The following is a 17,823-nucleotide window of genomic DNA, read 5'->3' as shown; positions in this document are numbered from 1 at the left end:
ATTGGGTACTTTTTCCACCACTGCATAGCGGGAATATTAATCTAGACCTACAAATCCTAATCGTTGGGAATGCAGATGGGAGACTCCTGATCAGAATACCAAGCAGGCAGCCATTGCGAGTGGAGTTTACCAGTCAAATTGCTAGGGTTAGAGGTTCCAAATTCGTTCAATATGTTATATTTCAATAGTACATCCACCACCACAGAGTGGCAGTAGCTAGCTTTGGTCACAGTCACACACACATAAATTGTTAACTTGCTAATGCCGAAGAAGAGATGTACCTTTCCGGCTGTGTCGTTTTGGTCGCAACGGTTCCACTTTCCACACGTGTTCAACCAGGTGCACTTGTTTTTCTTTACGAGTTTTATCATATTTGATTTACGTAGCCTGTATTTGGGTGAACTATCACATGTTATGTAGCCGCTAGCCAGCTAGCTATAGTAGCTAGCTAGTTATCCCAAAATTGATCACACTTGTGCGCGTATGTACGAAAAAGTCAACTTGTGTTTTCATATGCACGTATTTCGCTAATCGAATTATGGTAACTAGTTAACGTTACATAGCTGCTAACGTTCATGCCTATGCATGCTGTCACATTTTAGGAAACAATGGAAAGACATTAATATAGTCTTTCTGTTACAGATAGAGAAAACAGGTTATGCTGTAGCCACCATGCTGAGGACTTCAACATCCACCGAACAAGGGGCAAGTGAGAATTCCATATTGCTTGAGATGTCTCGAATATCCCCTCTTCTATTTGAAGACACTCCTGAATTAATCTCATCAGTGGCACCTGATACAGTCGAGGGATGCAAAAAAGCCAAAAAGAAGAAGAAAAAGACTAAAGCACTATCTGAACAGGGACCAGAAGGACCAGCAATTGAGCATAATCAAAAGGATGGTCACCAGTTGACAGTAGAGAAAAGGGGTGAAGAACCTAAACATAAAGAGCAAACAGTGACCGAGCTGGAAGTGGTGGAGAAAGAGAGGAAGAAACTCAAAAAAAGAAAGCAAGAGAAGCAGCTAAATGTTGTTCAAGATGAAATGGAGGTACCAGATCCTGAGGAACAAACTGGTGGGAAAACAAAGAAAAAGTCAAAGAATCTTCCAACACAACAGGTGGGAGCGGAGGGAGTGACTGCTGATGAGAAGAATATGAATAGCCGGAAGAAAAAGAGAAGACATAATGACATTGAGCCAGAACCGAGGATAGACTGTGTCCTCTCAAAGGCTGCAGTAGACGTTTCAGCTGTAACTGCACCAGATGAGGCCAGAAAGAGTAAGAAGAAGCACAAGAACAGACAAACAGAACTTGAGGAGGGAGCGGAAAGCCGTCGGACAGTTTCAAGAACAGCAGATGATCCAGAAATCATAGAACTGCACACTGAAACAGTCAAGAGAGGTAAAAGTATGGTAACTGAGGCAGAGGAGAATGTAAAAGAGAAGAGGAAACGAAAGAAAAAACACAAAGAGAGTGATCTGAATGATTGTCCAGATAAAGCAGACCTTCCTGGTATAAAAGAACAAACTGAAAGAAAATTGAAGTCAAAGAGGTCGAAAACAGATGGAGGGTCTACAGCTGTGGAGGGCAGCGGGAGAAAGAAAAAACACAGCAGAGAGTCAGACAAGGGACTGGACAGTGTCCACTCTGCAGAAGATGTTTTGGATTTAGCTGTTCCAAATGACAACAGGACTCATGATGCTGGAACAAACGGTGAGACAGAGGAGGGTGCCCATTCAGTCATGGTTGAGACAGGGACCCAACACAACAATCCCAGCCTAAAGGAAGAAACTCTATGGTGAGTAGAAGGAAACCTGGTTCACTTGTATTGAAGTGTGAATCTAGCATATTTTGAAAGAGTGATTTCCTAAGTGAACACAACCATTGACAGTAGGGCAATTCCACAATAAGTGTGATGCTGAGACTCAGATTTTTCATTTTAATGTATGCCCAACAAAAAATAATGTTTGAGAAGTTAAACGAACCATACAACTCTAGGCACAATGATAACTTTTAACCATTTCCCCTGAACATTTTACGAACACTCATTTAAGCTACTTGTTGAACAGTGCAGATGCAAAGATTGGTTACAGAAGGAGGGCACCAGGTGCACAAACCCTCATTCTGTTACCAAACTTTGAACCTGCACTGTTTTTCAACTAAATGTGTTTTTGTAAAATTTGTGGAACTTTAACTTTGCAATCATTGGTTTTTGTTTGACATTTTTAAAGTCAAATCTGAGTCCCCGCGTCACTCTGTTACTGTGGAGTCGCCCAGAGGCATTTGCTGGTGAAAACCAGATGTTTTGTGAATGCGGTGTACCAGAATTTAATTTAGAATTGTCTCCCCTCACAATGCTACAGTGTGGACGACTGGCAGGCTCTGAATGATCTCAAAGAGTTCATTCCAAATGTTGAGTCAAAGTCGGTTGACGAGATCAATAAGATGATAAAGTATGATCTTGATCGATTCAAGGAATTCCGAAGACAAGGTAAGCCTATTCTTGAGTCACTCATGGTTCAATATTTGAGTGTTTATCACGCTGTTATGTAATATTGTAGCAATGATATGTAAGATTTTACTGTGTTTAGAGATGAGACTGAATTGTATAATTTGTTTTATCATTTTAGACCTAATCAGTTAAACCCATGTGGAATGTTCTGTTGTTCCTAGGCCTTTCCCTGCGAAGTGGAAGATTCAATGCACAGGAGAACGAACAACTCAAGAGTAACGTCTACGACTTCCTGGCTCTCACTGGGATTCAGAGTGGCTCTATGCTCTTCCATCCACAGCGCTTCAAAGAGGAAGAAGGAAATATCAAGAAATTGAAGAGGCAGCACAGATTCCATGAAAGAATAGGTGTGTCATCTTGTAGCCAGGTTCATTCGATTAGAGAACTTTATCTGACAAGTTTTATCCACATTACATCCCTGTTCTTCAGCATTGTCTACAGTGGTCAAAAAAATATGCTTAGGAATTTCCCAGAAAACTGATCTCACCTCTTCCTAACCTGTTGTTCCAGCTGAAGGAATACCCAGGCCTTGGCATCAAGTCTATATACGTGGGAGGAAATTATTTGATGGCAGCAACTACAAGGGCAGGTGAGACGGGGCTAGTTACTATAAGGAAATTACCATATCGGTCATAAACGGCTATGATGGCTATACATTATGTTGCCTCTATATACAGTGTACGAAAGTATAGTAATATTGAATTTACATTTTCTTTAGTGTTCACAACTGTGCTCTTGTTCTGATATGAACCACTTTATGGTTTGCTAACATTTGCAGACACATTGAGGCACTTTGAATGCTTATTTCCTTGATTTCCTTACCAAAGGTTCACCGAAGAAGAACTTCACTCTTTGAAGAAATTGCAGACGTTGCACGGCAACAAGTGGGCGACGATCTCGCAGTTGACTGGCCGGAGCGAATCGTCCCTAGAGAAACGTTTCGCTCAAATGTGTAAGTCGTTGGGAACTGGACTCCGCATAAGGTGACTGACTCATCGCCAGTGTCCCCCCCCAGCGCCTTAGTTATTGTTTTTGTCTTGTTGATGAAACAGAAGAGAGGAATATCCAGCATCGTGGTAAAATGTTTTATTACATATTCTGCAGTTCTATCACGCGTGCAATGATGGCCGAAGGAAAATAACTGGTGTGTTTGAAGTAACTTCTTTGTTGTTGTTGTAATATCCCAAACAAATGTGGCAGTTTCACCAAGTACTGATTACAGCTTTAATATATTGACTCTGACATCCTTGCCGGACATCCTGCTCCACTTATCTTTTTGGGGAAAATGGTTGTTAGCTTTGTATGACCTGGGGCAATGCTCCCGCTTCGTTTGGTGTGTATTTCTCAGCTGCAAACAAAGGTGCGTGGACCGAGGAAGAACTGAAAAGACTAATGGAAGCTGTGCGGAAGCACCTGGTGGGACAGGCAGAGCCTGGCAGTGGACCAGCCACCATCAGGAAAGAGAAGCTGTACAGCAACATCCCCTGGAGAGATGTGTGCCAGACGGTTGAAACGCGCCACTGGTTGCAGTGTCGAATAAAATGGTGGGCAGGGGGTTTGAGGAGTAATTTTACAAAATAAACAATTCTCATTGAATTATTTACACAAACGTTCAGATTCAGAACTTTTGTCTGACTTTTTAGACTTTGTCTTTGATCCTATTTTTCCAGGTTGGCTGTTTTGAAGCACAAAATGGCATATGGACAACCAGTATTCAATGGCGGCACAAATTCCTTACAGGGCAAAGTGGATTTGATCAAAGCGTAAGTGTGTTTATTTCCATTCAATCTATGCGATGGAGAATCTGTTTTTTGCTACTTTGTTTTAAGATTTATTAGCCGTCTAGTGACGTTGACTTGGACCTTTCTGAACTGTTGTGATACACAGGACAAACGGTAGACTTTTGGTCCTGATATCTGCATGTGAAACTGTTGCATGGTGAAATTTTAACCATGTCATTTTTGACCTTTCAGGTTGAATGCAATGCAGATAGAAGATGCTGCAGATATCGACTGGGAAGAAATTGCTTACATAATTGGGTAAGAGGTTATTAAACACAGATTGTTGTTTTAGACAATGTGTCATGGATGACCTTGTGTTTGACATTTTCACTGAGGGAGGTTTGTATGGCGTTAGTATTCACTTTTAGGATTGTCTAAGTCTCTGAATACAACGCTGAGATCAATGCATGACAAAGCCTTTACAAATGTTTTCCATCTTCTAGGAGTGTGATGTACGTTTTGTAATGCAGTGCTATGTGCTAACATTTGTATGTATTTCATTTAAGGAATGTCACGCCGCGCTACGTACAGACACACTACTACAGGCTAAAGGTAGCCAACGTTCCATTGTGGGAGAGCATGTCCTTCTGTGGTAGGTGTAAGCTACTGTCATAAACACTATTCTGTTATTTTACAGAGTAGGGCAGTCCCACTCCTTTTGTATTTGTTGTTTATTGGACAGGACAGAGTGCGAAGTAGAGGAGCGCTAGAGGACTGGGTCAGATTCAAACCCAGGCTCACAGCGGTAGTACACAGTACCTGGGAGCTCGAGGCAGCGGCTTAGACCACTGGACCACCCAATAAGCTCTATCGCTAGGTTTTTAGCATTTTGTTAGAATAGTTAAGTGTGAATCACTATGATCATTGTTTACATTTTATTTTACCTTAATTTAACTAGGCAAGTCAGTTAAGAACAAATTCTTATTTTCAATGGCGGAACAGGGCCAGAAGGACAGATTATTACCTTGTCAGCTCAGGGATTCGATCTTGCAACCTTTCTGTTACTGGCCCAACGCTCTAACCACTAGGCTACCTGCCGCCCCAGACATAAAGGGAGAGGAAATGTTGCTATGTCCCCCTTGACCGTACTATTTAATATAATGAAACTTTGGGGAAGAGAGCTTTGATATAGTCCCAAATCACACCTATTCCTATAAAGTGCACTCCTTTTGACCATGGTCAAAAATAGCACACTATATAGGGACTAGAGTGCCGTTTGGCATGCTCATGGTTTGCTGGAACCATTTAATCTCTATGTATTTTCTTTTCAGAGATCATCGACTTCCTCAACAGTAGAGTTCTCCCCAAATTTGAAGAGCGCCTCCAAGTTCGGTTAAAATCAGGAAAGGTGGTGTCCAGAAACGATCCTCAAGAGCTCTTCCTCCTCTCTGAGATCTTTGATAATGAGGACAGCGACTACTACAGCGAGGTTCAGAACAGTTGATGAAAACAAAGCACATGGTCCCTGTGGGGGTAGCTGTCTGCCCCTCTGTCCCAAAATTAAGGATTCAGCTCGTTCATTGTGGTTATTGACGATCAACTTATTTGTAATTAAATGTTAATTTGGTTTTCTGTAAGACATTAATGTCATCACTCCATAACAATTTGTAATTGTTTTGTGCGTTTGCAAAATCTGACAATGCCATTTTTAGTGCCCCTTTCTTATTTTTGAGAATAAATGGCTTCTAGTTGCCCAGTCTTGATTGGCCGGTCTTCATCCATTGCGAGCGTGTTTATGAAAATCACTAAACCAAAGCCTCTTAGCTATTGACTAAAATTAACAGAGCTGGTGTCGGGCATCATACATTTTATTTAGTTATGTGAATGTATTTGACTGCTTCCAGTTGTGCTTTGTTGAAGCTTTTCTGTTTCTGTCCACTGTTGGCATGTTTGATAGACATGACATACCCTTGGGGTCGTTATGGAAACCCAGTCTGCACAAGATTCTCAAACAGGAATATCTGAACTCTGCTCAACAGGGCATTGTACAGAAGCAAAGAAATCCATGTCCCATTAATTACAAATGTAGTAATGTACTGCTAAAGAAACATGGGCTAACAGTATTAAGTGTGTAAGAAAAGGAAATTACATGAAGATTCTCTCTTCCAGAAACAGCAATAGTGTGAAGATATTATCTATCACAAATTGGTATCCATGGGCAGTCTAACAGTTGAAAGGAAAGGGGATACCTAGTTAGTTGCACAAATTAGTCAAAGGCTTTGGGTGAAGTTGCCCCTAGGGGAAACCTCACCCTGGAGTGGTTCAGACACGGAGTCCAACCATGGCCCGTTCAAGGGGATCACTGCTCCAGTACCCATGGTCCCAGCCCAAGAACCAGCCAGTGAATGTGGGAGGCTCATGACCTTGCTTTAACTTCACTATGGGTGTACTGCTATCCCGCTTGGTAGGGTCCGTCTCTATGTAACAAACCGCTGACCACAGAACAGGAAATATGCAAGAGGAGTGAGGAAAGAAAACATTTAATTTAATGGCACATTTAAGTTCCCATCGGCACTTTTATCAGGTAATTATGTGATCTTGTTTTAAACCCACCATTGCTTACCTGAGGCTATACCCTCTCTTCTCATGAGCTTCACCTCCAATCCAAACAAAGATCTGAAGAGTACATGGAAAATGTTTAGCGAATCAACAGGGGTGCATTATTAGCAACAACAAAACAGGCACGTTCAGCAGGATGCAACGTCTCGGAACATTCAGATCTAAATATGCTATGTAGAACAAACAAGCCCCACTGACATGTGGAATAAGGAATCGCATTGGTTCTTTCATGGGATTTCTACAATGTTCGGCTATGGAACGTGGCCCTGGTTGCACCTTGACAATCCCTCTACTAGTCACCTGTTCCCAGGTGTCCAAGAGCATGACATCATCTGGGGCCAGGTCTTGTGTCATCTCCCCAGGCACCTCTTCAATCTGTGGAAATAATATTGTGGCATTTTGACAACGGGCCAGGTCAGTGCACATTCAGGAGGACAAGGAAATGGTTTCCCACACTGTTACGTATAAAATGTGGATCAAAGGCTATTTCATTCACAGAGGAAACTGAATTTGTCCAAACGTATATTCAAATCATGTCAAAAATGTAAACAGGAATGCAGCAAAGTAAGCTGGAAAATGCTATACTACAGTTATAACAGGGCAGACTCACAACAAACTGGCCAGTTTTGTTGGAGCAGGCAAACAGGCGGTGGACGAACGTCCATTTTGTTTTTCAGTCTGGCTGAGGTACGGTAGTCCGCTTTACCTCCCAGAGCATCCCAAAAGTCATCTTGACACACAAACACATACAATTGTGGATCTGGAAGAAGATGGAGCGGATGGATAAGCTTTGTCTTTTATCCTCATCAGTAACATTCTGTGGCTATTGGCTAAACATTTCCTAGTGAATTCGACTGCTGACAGGGAACGTACCTGCTTCTTCACCCTCGGCCAGCTCTGAGGCTGAGACCCCTAGAAGGTCACTTAGCTTTTGAGCTCCATGTTTCTCACTGTCACCTGTCCCCTTTCCCACCCATATGAAGGAGGATGCCGGGGTCACCAGCACAAAGCCATCATTGGAGTTCAGATTTGAGGCAGCAGCATCAACCTTGAGTGGAGAGAGGAAGAGAGGAGGCAGTGAAAATACTGTACACTGGAGGTACTAACTACAGTTCTGCCATGGCAAACGGACTGTAGTCAGCTTCACCAAGAAACCAACCGGTACATCACAATGGATAGCAACTCAACTATCTACTGGGGTGTATTAGTGTAGTTTTGGCTTGTTTGCCTCCATTTGGATCCTAGTGAATACACCCCAAGAGTAACCAAATAGGTGTACCTACGAAACATCCTTTATTGAGCTCTTCCCACCTCACCTTCCATCTCCTGTTACTCAGCTCTATGGCACATGTGCAGCCAGCAGGGTTGGACCGCACCTGGAACAGCTCTGTCTGCAGCCTGGACCTGGCCACCCTCTCTGGAGGTACCACCCTGGTGGGGTGGGCGGGCTCCTTACCCTGGATCACCCACACCTTCATCACGGTAGAAACAGACAGAAAATCATAGAGTGAGTCAGATACCTGGCTTTTAACCTTCCCTCATTTCATTTCATTTTACATACCAATGCTCTGACCCTGTTGATATCCGTGTCTGAATCCTGGCTTAGGCAGGCCACCAAAAATGTTGAAATTTCCATCCCCAACTACAACATTTTCCGTCAAAATAGAACCGCCAAAAGGGGGCGGAGTTGCAATCTACTGCAGAGATAGCCTGCAGAGTTCTGTCATATTATCCAGGTCTGTGCCCCAACAGTTCGAGCTTCTACTTTTAAAAATCCACCTTTCCAGAAATAAGTCTCTCACTGTTGCCGCTTGTTAGACCCCCCTCAGTCCCCTGCTGTGCCAAGGACACCATATATGAATTGATTGCCCCCCCATCTATCTTCAGAGTTTGTACTGTTAAGTGACCTAAACTGGGATATGTTTAGCACCCCGGCCGTCCTACAATCTAAGCTAGATGCCCTCAATATCACACAAATTATCAATGAACCTACCAGGTACAACCCTAAATCCGTAAACATGGGCACCCTCATAGATATCATCGGGACCAACTTGCCCTCAAAATACACCTCTGCTGTCTTCAACCAAGGTCTCAGCGATCACTGCCTCATTGCCTGCGTCCGTAATGGGCCAGCAGTCAAATGACCACCCCTCATCACGGTCAAACGCTCCCTAAAACACTTCAGCGAGCAGGCCTTTCTAAACGACCTGGCCCGGGTATCCCGTAAGGATATTGACCTCATCCTGTCAGTAGAGGATGCCTAGTTGTTCTTTAAAAGTGTTTTCCCTACTATCTTAAATAAGCATGCCCCATTAAAAAAAAGGTAGAACTAAGAACAGATATAGCCCTTGGTTCACTCCAGACTTGACTGTCCTTGACCAGCACAAAAAACATCCTGTGGTGTACTGCATTAGCATCGAATAGCCCCCGAAATATGCAACTTTTCAGGGAAGTCAGGAACCAATATACACAGTCAGTTAGGAAAGCTAAGGCTAGCTTTTGCAAACAGAAATTTGCATCCTGTAGCACTAATTCCAAAAAGTTTTGGGACACCGTAAAGTCCATGGAGAATAAGAGCACCTCCTCCCAGCTGTCCACTGCACTGAGGCTAGGAAATACTGTTACCACCGATAAATCAACGATAATTTCAATAAGCATATTTCTACGGCTGGCCATGCTTTCCACCTGGCTACCCCTACCCCGGCCAACAGCTCTGCACCCCCTGCAGCAACTTGCCCAAGCCCCCCCCCCCCCCCGCTTCTCCTTCACCCAAATCCAGATAGCTGATGTTCTGAAAGAGCTGCAAAATCTGGATCCCTAAAAATCAGCTGGGCTAGACAATCTGGACCCTCTCTTTCTAAAATGATCTGCCGAAATTGTTGCAACCCCTATTACTAGCCTGTTCAACCTCTTTCGTATCGTCTGAGATCCCTAAAGATTGGAAAGCTGCCACAGTCATCCCCCTCTTCAAAGAGGGAGACACTCTAGACCCAAACTGTTACAGACCTATATCCATCCTACCCTGTCTTTCTAAAGTCTTCGAAAGTCAAGTCAACAAACAGATCACCGACCATTTCGAATCCCACCGTACCTTCTCAACTAGGCAATCTGGTTTCCGAGCTGGTCATGGGTGCACCTCAGCCACGCTCAAGGTCCTAAACAATATTATAACCGCCATAGATAAAAAAGACAGTACTGTGCAGCCGTTTTCATCGACCTGGCCAAGGCTTTCGATTCTGTCAATCACCGCATTCTTATCGGCTGACTCAATAGCCTCGGTTTCTCAAATGACTGCCTCGCCTGGTTCACCAATTACTTCTCAGATAGAGTTCAGTGTGTCAAATCAGAGGGCCTTTGTCCAGACCTCTGGCAGTCTATGGGGGTGCCACAGGGTTCAATTCTCAGGCCTACTCTTTTCTAGCATCACTACTCTGGACAGTTCTGACTTAGAATATGTGGACAACTACAAATACCTAGGTGTCTGGTTAGACTGTAAACTCTCCTTCTAGACTCACATTAAGCATCTCCAATCCAAAATTAAATCTAGAATCAGCTTCCTATTTCACAACAAAGCCTCCTTCACTCATGCTGCCAAACATACCCTCGTAAAACTGACTATCCTACCGATCCTTGACTTCGACTATGTCATTTACAAAATAGCCTCCAACACTCTACTCAGCAAATTGGATGTAGTCTATCACAGTGCCATCCATACTACCCACCACTGCGACCTGTATGCTCTCGTGTGCTGGCCCACGCTACATATTCGTCACCAAACCCACTGGCTCCAGGTCATCTATAAGTCTTTGCTATGTAAAGCCCCGCCTTATCTCAGCTCACTGGTCACCATAGCAACACCCACCGGTAGCACACGCTCCAGCAGGTATATTTCACTGGTCATCCCCAAAGCCAACACCTACTTTGGCCACCTTTCCTTCCAGTTCTCTGCTGCCAATGACTGGAACAAATTGCTAAAATCTCTGATGCAGGAGACTTATATCTCCCTCACTAACTTTAAGCATAAGCTGTCAGAGCAGCTTACCGATCACTGTACCTGTACACAGCCCATCTGTAAATAGCACACCCAACTACCTCATCCCCATATTGTTATTTATTTATTTTTGTTATTTTGCACCCCAGTTTCTCTACTTGCACATCATCATCTGCACGTCTATCACTCCAGTGTTAATGCTTAATTGTAATTATTTCGCCACTATGGCCTATTTATTGCCTTACCTCCCTACATTTGCACACACTGTACATAGATTTTTCTTTTGTGTTTTTGACTGTATGTTTGTTTATCCCATGTCTTGATTAAAAATGATCTGGACCGTATTATCGGGGCCAGACAGTGATAAATCAAAACAATCCAGTCACCTGTACTGCCGCTCCTCCCAACTCGTCATCCAGCTGAGCAGCCAAGATGGCCGAGGTGCCAATTTCATCCTGGCTAGAATCCACTCTTTGCCTGTGAAAAAGGAGTACTTTTCAAGTGCTATTCACATACATTTATGCTTAGGTTATATCATACAGTATAGTTGGTTTAGATGTGTCTAATACAGTATGTAACAAAAGCCCTGGTACACATAAATGATGAAGCCTACAGTAACGATAGAAGGACGATAGCAGTTTTTGCTGTAAGACTATGTAATAACACATAAAGCTTCCAGAAGGATAATCTCCATTGTTTTTACCATATGTAGATGACCAGTCCATTACGGCCTCCATGCTGGTAGTTGTAGAGGATGATGTAGCTGTCTCCCCCATAGAATCGCCCATAAGTGGAGGGCTCCACAGGCACCTTGTCAGCTCCCTCAATACGCCAGATCTACGTAGGTTAACAGGTAAACACAGTTCTTACTAGTAGTTGTCCATGAATGAAAAAAAGGTAACACCCCTTGCAGTTCTTTTCTCAAAGGCTTGTTTGTGAGATTGTGACACCTTTTTGGTGGGTGTGCAGGCCCACAGTCGTAACCCTTAGGGGCTGTAAGTATCCCTTTACTGAGGACACATAACTACCATAAACCTTGAAACACAATATTTAAGGTTAACTACCATCGTACTATATGGTGTTTACTTAGGAAACCCCAGTATCCCCGGCCCCCCCAAAAAATGTCCTTACCTGCTCTTCTCCATTCCCCTCGTCCACCATCCCATGCTGAGCCGCCATGGCGTCCGAGTGATGGCGAGTAGAGGCATCGAAGGGCACCTTCTTGATCTTGGCGATTTTGTTGGACACGTAGGCGGTTCCCAACCCCACTGTATGGTCCGCGTCACGCCAGATTTTGAAGAACTGCTTGAACAGAGGGGTCTCCCCATTCTCAGGTAGGATCTGGGTGTTTCGGGTAGCCCATCTTTGTGATAAACTGTTCGGCAGCACTCATCACCGCACTTCTCTCCTCTGTTAGCATCCTTACCTGTTTTTATTCCAAATAAACTCATGATTAAACTGCAAATGCTGAAGAACTAAGTGACTTCCAGGCACAACAGTATTCAAAAGAAGTGTCTAATCAAAGGGAAGATAAAAGCTTCTGGGTTTTACAGTCAAAAGAATTCATAGAGACCAGCTGCTGAGAAGAAACCAATACCTTTCCAGACAAAGATCATGCCATTGGGGCCATTGTCCAAGATAAAGCAGTCACTTAACTCCAGGGAATTCTGTGAAAACGGGTTCTCTGATGCTACCATATCCATGCCCATATCCCCACTGGCATTTGACACCTTTTGGAAAAACATTTCAATGTAATATTGGTATTTGAAGGTCTGCTCAAAAACTGCTTATTACATAGTATTTAACGATTCAATTGTTTAATTCAAAAATGGATCTGACCTTGTACAATTTCACCAGCTTCCTATTGGACACGTCTGTATTTGTGTCATCTGCATTTGCCTCAGGCAAATCGGGTTTGGGTCCAATAATCTGGAACGAGACCACAAGTCAGGCATCTCACAGCAAATTATCACCATTATGTTAAAAGGTAACTAACTATAGATGTTTATTGGAAACATAAACAGTTGCATGATATGAAGTGTATAGAAATTGACAATTTTTTCCGTCCCTTTCTCCTCATTGAAAGACTCACCTCCAGCATCTTCTCACATTCTGCCCCCTCGTCACATATGTACAACTCAGCCCACCCACATCGTTCATTGTCACGGATATCCTTTGACACCTGAGTGGCCTTCAGCTTCTCAAAGTTATTGGCCTTGGAACCACACCATTGATAAACCTCCTGTAATACAGACGAGTGAAGATTATCAGTACAGTGGACCAAGTGTACTACTGTAGCTCTAACTCCTCTGCCTGTTGACTATGTTAAAGCATACTGCAACGTATACAAATTATCTTTTACATTATTCATGTGGATTACTTACAATAACAGCTTACTAACATGGGCAATGTGTCACAGTCGTTGTAGGAATGAGAGGACCAAGGTGCAGCGTGTGTGTCGTTCCACATTTTATTTACTCTGTGAAACTATGCAATACATAAACTGAATAAACAAAACAAACCATGACGCAGAGGTGAAACAAACACTACTCAAAAATAATCACTCACAAAACCCAGGTATAAAAAAACCCTACTTAAGTATGATCTCCAATTAGAGACAAGGACCAGCTGCCTCTAATTAGAGATCATACCAAACCAACCAACATAGAAATACAAAAACTAGAACCTAACAACATAGAAATAGAACACAGAATAAACCCCCCTGTCACGCCCTGACCTACTCTACCATAGAAAATAACAGCTTACCATGGTCAGGACATGACAGTACCCCCCCCCCCCAAAAGGTGGAGACTCCGAATGCAACTAAAAAACAAAAGGGAGGGTTGGGAGGGTAACCAGTGTCAATGGCGGCTCTGGTGCAGTACCCAGAACCTTATCATCCAGCGCATCCTCCAGAGGAGGCGGCGGCTCTGGTTCGGGGCGTAACCCCCGCTCCGCCCGCTGATCCCTCTGCTTCTGTGTCACCGGACCGTAGATCATCGCCAGAGGTTCCGGGCTGCAGGCCGCCGCCTCAGGACTGGGAACTGTCGCCGGAAGCTCTGGACTGGGAACTGTCGCCGGAAGCTCTGGACTGGGAACTGTCGCCGGAAGCTCTGGACTGGGAACTGTCGCCGGAAGCTCTGGACTGGGAACTGTCGCCGGAAGCTCTGGACTGGGAACTGTCGCCGGAAGCTCTGGACTGGGAATTGAACAGCTCCTCTCTCTTCAGCCTTCCACAGCCCTGAGGCTGGGTATTGTAGTCCTATGTACATGTAGTCATCAGAGGAGGACTACAGCTAGTCCGACTCTTCTCTGGAGCTGAAGCTAGGCCAGGACATGCCTGGGGCCACAGTTCTGGGTGTGTGGGGCTGGCACAGGTGACGCCAGACTAGTAACACGCACCTCTGGGTGAATGCGGGGAGCAGGAACAGGTCGTACCAGGATGGATAGACTCACTGGATGCCGGGTACGTGGAGCAGGCACAGGATATACTGGACCGTGGAGGCACACTGGAGGTCTCGAGCGTAGAGCTGGCACAACCCGTCCTGGCTGGATGCTCATCCTAGCACGGCAAATGTGGGGCGCGGGCACAGATCGCACCGGGCTGTGAATACGCACTGGTGACACAGTGCGCAGCGCCGGCGCAGGATATCCTGGACCGAGAAGGCGAACTGGAGACCAGGAGCGCTGACCTGGCACCACCCTTCCTGGCTGAATGCTCAACCTAGCACGGCAAATGCGGGGCGCGGGCACAGATCGCACCGGGCTGTGAATGCGCACTGGCGACAGTGTGCATCACAGCATAACACGGTGCTTGCTTCTTCACTCGGTCTCCACCCTGACTCTGCCAAACTCCCCGTGTGCCCGCCTCTCATGCTTCCGTCGTTGCCGTGCTAGTTCCTCGTAACGTTGCCGTTCTGCTCTCGCTGCCGCCACCTGTTCCCATGGGAGGTATCCCATCCAGCCTGGATCTCCTCCAACGTCCAGGATCCCTTTCCATTCAAAATGTCCTCCCAGGTCCACTCCCGATCACGCTACTTGGTCCTTTGGTGGTGGGTGATTCTGTCACGGCTGTCGTAGGAATGAGAGGACCAAGGTGCAGCGTGTGTGTCGTTCCACATTTTATTTACTCTGTGAAACTATGCAATACATAAATAAACTGAATAAACAAAACAACAAACCGTGATGCAGAGGTGAAACAAACACTACTCAAAAATAATCACCCACAAAACCCTGTCACGGTTGTTATAAGGAGCGGACCAAGATGCAGCGTTTTCGTAGTTCCACATATTTATTAAAAGTGAAACTGAATGCAATACACTAACAACTTGAAAATAGGAAAACAACCCGTGACGCAGAGAGGACAACACACTACTCAAAAGACAATAACCCACAAACAACGAGAATACCCCCTACTTAAATATGATCTCTAATCAGAGGCAATGAGGATCAGCTGCCTCCAATTAGAGATCAACCCCAAACAATCCCAACATAGAAATAGAAAACTAGAATTTAAACATAGAACTAGAAAACATAGATCAGACACAAAAACACCCCCCTGTCATACCCTGACCACTCTACCATAGAAAATAACAACTTATCATTGGTCAGGACGTGACAAACCCAGGTAGAAAAAAACCCTACTTAAGTATGCTCTTCAATTAGAGACAACGAGGACCAGCTGCCTCTAATTGGAGATCATCCCAAACAAACCAACATAGAAATACAAAAACTAGAACCCAACTACATAGAAATAGAACACATAGAATAAACCCCCGTGTCACACCCTGACCTACTCTACCATAGAAAATAACAGCTTACCATGGTCAGGACGTGACACTTATTGAATGTCTTTCAACATTCCAGTAAAAGCATGAGCTGACGCACACCCCAAAATGATAGTGGAGGTGCTGACTAACGGAATAGTAAACTTTGTAAAAATAAATACATTATCGCGTACTCGAAACATACAGTATGATTCCAACAATTTAACAGGTAAACCAACGTTTTGGTCCACAGTACCTTCTACCCAGCACACAGTTCCTTCTTGGGTAGAAGGTACTGTGAACACTGAAGAAAAGACTGTGCCAAAACGTTAGTTTACCCATTCAATTGTTAGTAGCATACGTAGACTGTGCGACTTCCTTTGTTTCTTTTTACACGCTTTTGAACATTACCATGTACTTCAGTCCAGTTTTGAAGTAGCCTGAAAATGTTCTTGACTCATAACCCTGCACCTCACGGTACTGAATAGGTTTGCCACCCAGGTAGTCATCCATTTGGATGGTAAAGATGGCAGCTGCTCCACTCTCATCTTGTGTACAGTCATCTCCTGCACGACCAGAGAAATAATGATCGTTCACATTTCAAACATTATTTTCACAAATAATGGAATGGATTTCAATTGTAAAAGTGCATAAACACACATCAGTGGACTGAAATGTATAAACACTGTACAACATTTCAAGAAATACAGTCATTCCAAACAGATAAGTTTTACCATGCCAGAAGTGAAGGTCATACTGTAGATGCCCAGAACGTTGCTTGATGGTATTAAGTGAAATCTCCACCAAACCGGGGCACCCTGTCGTGCAAAACACTGGCCCATTGTTTCAGCTGCCAACATTTCTTTTCTTGCCTGGCTACCAATCCGCATCACTCCGGCCAAATGCCTCACCCACTAACATTTCTTCTCCATGATGACCAATAGAGCAGTCAAATGAAATACCGTATGAGTCATCAGGCAATATCCCCCCCTACAATAAAACCACCTTCTGCATGGATGATGTTCTCATGTCAGCAGATAAAAAAATATTTTGCTCTGGTTTAGTTAACAGATACTAGTTATAGCCTTCGTGGGTTAACCTACTTTCCCTTTACACTTTTCAGAAAACGAATGGACACAGATTAAGCCTGGTCCTGGACTGAAAAACACTTTAAAATGGAGAATCTCCATTGAAGACCCTTCTTAGTCCAGGACTAAGCTTAATCTTTGTCCAGGAAACTGGCCCTATATCATGCCTAAGGCTTATCTTGCAGTTTATAAACTGCCCAAGAAACCTCTCATGATTATTGTGCAAGGGAGTCATTAATCATGAGATAAGGTAATACTTGAGGGAGTGCCTCATGACTACCCAACGTCTCAAATTAACATTTGAGAAGATAAGTAATTCAATTAAGAAATATTTTCTAATGTAGAAAACAACTGTATACAATTTAAATTGTAACATTTATTCAACATCCTATTAGAACATCTTAACTTTGTTTTAACAAAAACAAAAATCCACAACGATATTTCATTGTTATTTCTGACTTTCAATTAGGAAGGTAATCAAGAGAATTGGATAACATAATAAGCTATTCTAAAGTTGTAAACTTTTAATGTCAAAACAAATCTTAATTCAAAACAAAGTAGCCTGGTGTGTACCTGGTGTGCAATAATAAATAAACGATTATGCTTGTCGTTAGCGGCTGGTATCAAGAGGTTGCTCAGCAATAGAGTGACACCGCGCTTCCGTAGATTGTGTGGGATAAAATGGCTGTATGGGCGACTCCCTTCTGCACCAGGTACAGGTAACTGCCAAAATAAAGGAAACATCAACATAAATCGTCTTAATAGATCGTTTGGCCACCACGGCTGCGTTTAGACAGCCCAGTTCTGATATGTTTTCAACTAATTGGTCTTTAAAACCAATCACAAAATGTGTTTTTCAAACCTGATCTGATTGGTCAAAATTTGTGAAATAAAGATCAGAATTGGGCTGCATGTGTAAATGCAGCCGATGACCCAACAGCTTCAATGCACATTGGCATAGATTCGACAAGCGTCTGGAGCTATATTGAAGGGATGTTACACCATTCTTCCACAATTTGGTGTTTTGTCGATGGTGGAGGAAAAGGCTTTGTCAGGCGCTGCTCCAGAATCTCCTATAAGTGTTTAATTGGGTTGAGATCTGGTGAATGAGACGGCTATCCATAG

General features: G+C 43.8%; 1 protein-coding gene and 1 pseudogene across 3 annotated transcripts; one reads left to right on the top strand and one right to left on the bottom strand.

The window, feature by feature from the left end:
• The first annotated feature begins 215 nt into the window (after positions 1–215).
• LOC106576231 (uncharacterized) lies at positions 216–5,997 on the top strand. Of its 3 annotated transcripts, none has more exons than XM_014153279.3 (11): positions 216–339; positions 643–1,799; positions 2,365–2,492; positions 2,675–2,860; positions 3,024–3,102; positions 3,341–3,465; positions 3,862–4,057; positions 4,184–4,276; positions 4,487–4,552; positions 4,801–4,886; positions 5,566–5,997. In XM_014153279.3, exons 1-11 carry the CDS (start codon positions 262–264, stop codon positions 5,736–5,738), a joined length of 2,367 nt encoding a protein of 788 aa, XP_014008754.2. In that variant the 5' UTR covers positions 216–261; the 3' UTR covers positions 5,739–5,997. The 3 variants fall into 3 exon arrangements, with proteins under 3 accessions (XP_014008754.2, XP_014008756.2, XP_014008755.2); XM_014153281.3 differs by having other exon boundaries at positions 289–481; XM_014153280.3 differs by having other exon boundaries at positions 289–541.
• A 559-nt stretch (positions 5,998–6,556) lies between these two features.
• Positions 6,557–16,123, bottom strand: LOC106576252 (gelsolin-like; annotated as a pseudogene).
• Between the last annotated feature and the right edge of the window lie 1,700 nt (positions 16,124–17,823).

The sequence above is a fragment of the Salmo salar genome, chromosome 17 (assembly GCF_965601325.2).
Source record: "Salmo salar chromosome 17, fSalSal1, whole genome shotgun sequence".
In the NCBI taxonomy this organism is placed as follows: domain Eukaryota; kingdom Metazoa; phylum Chordata; class Actinopteri; order Salmoniformes; family Salmonidae; genus Salmo; species Salmo salar.
The sequence above is the reverse complement of the archived record's forward strand: the minus strand, read 5'-3'. Positions and strand labels throughout refer to the sequence as shown.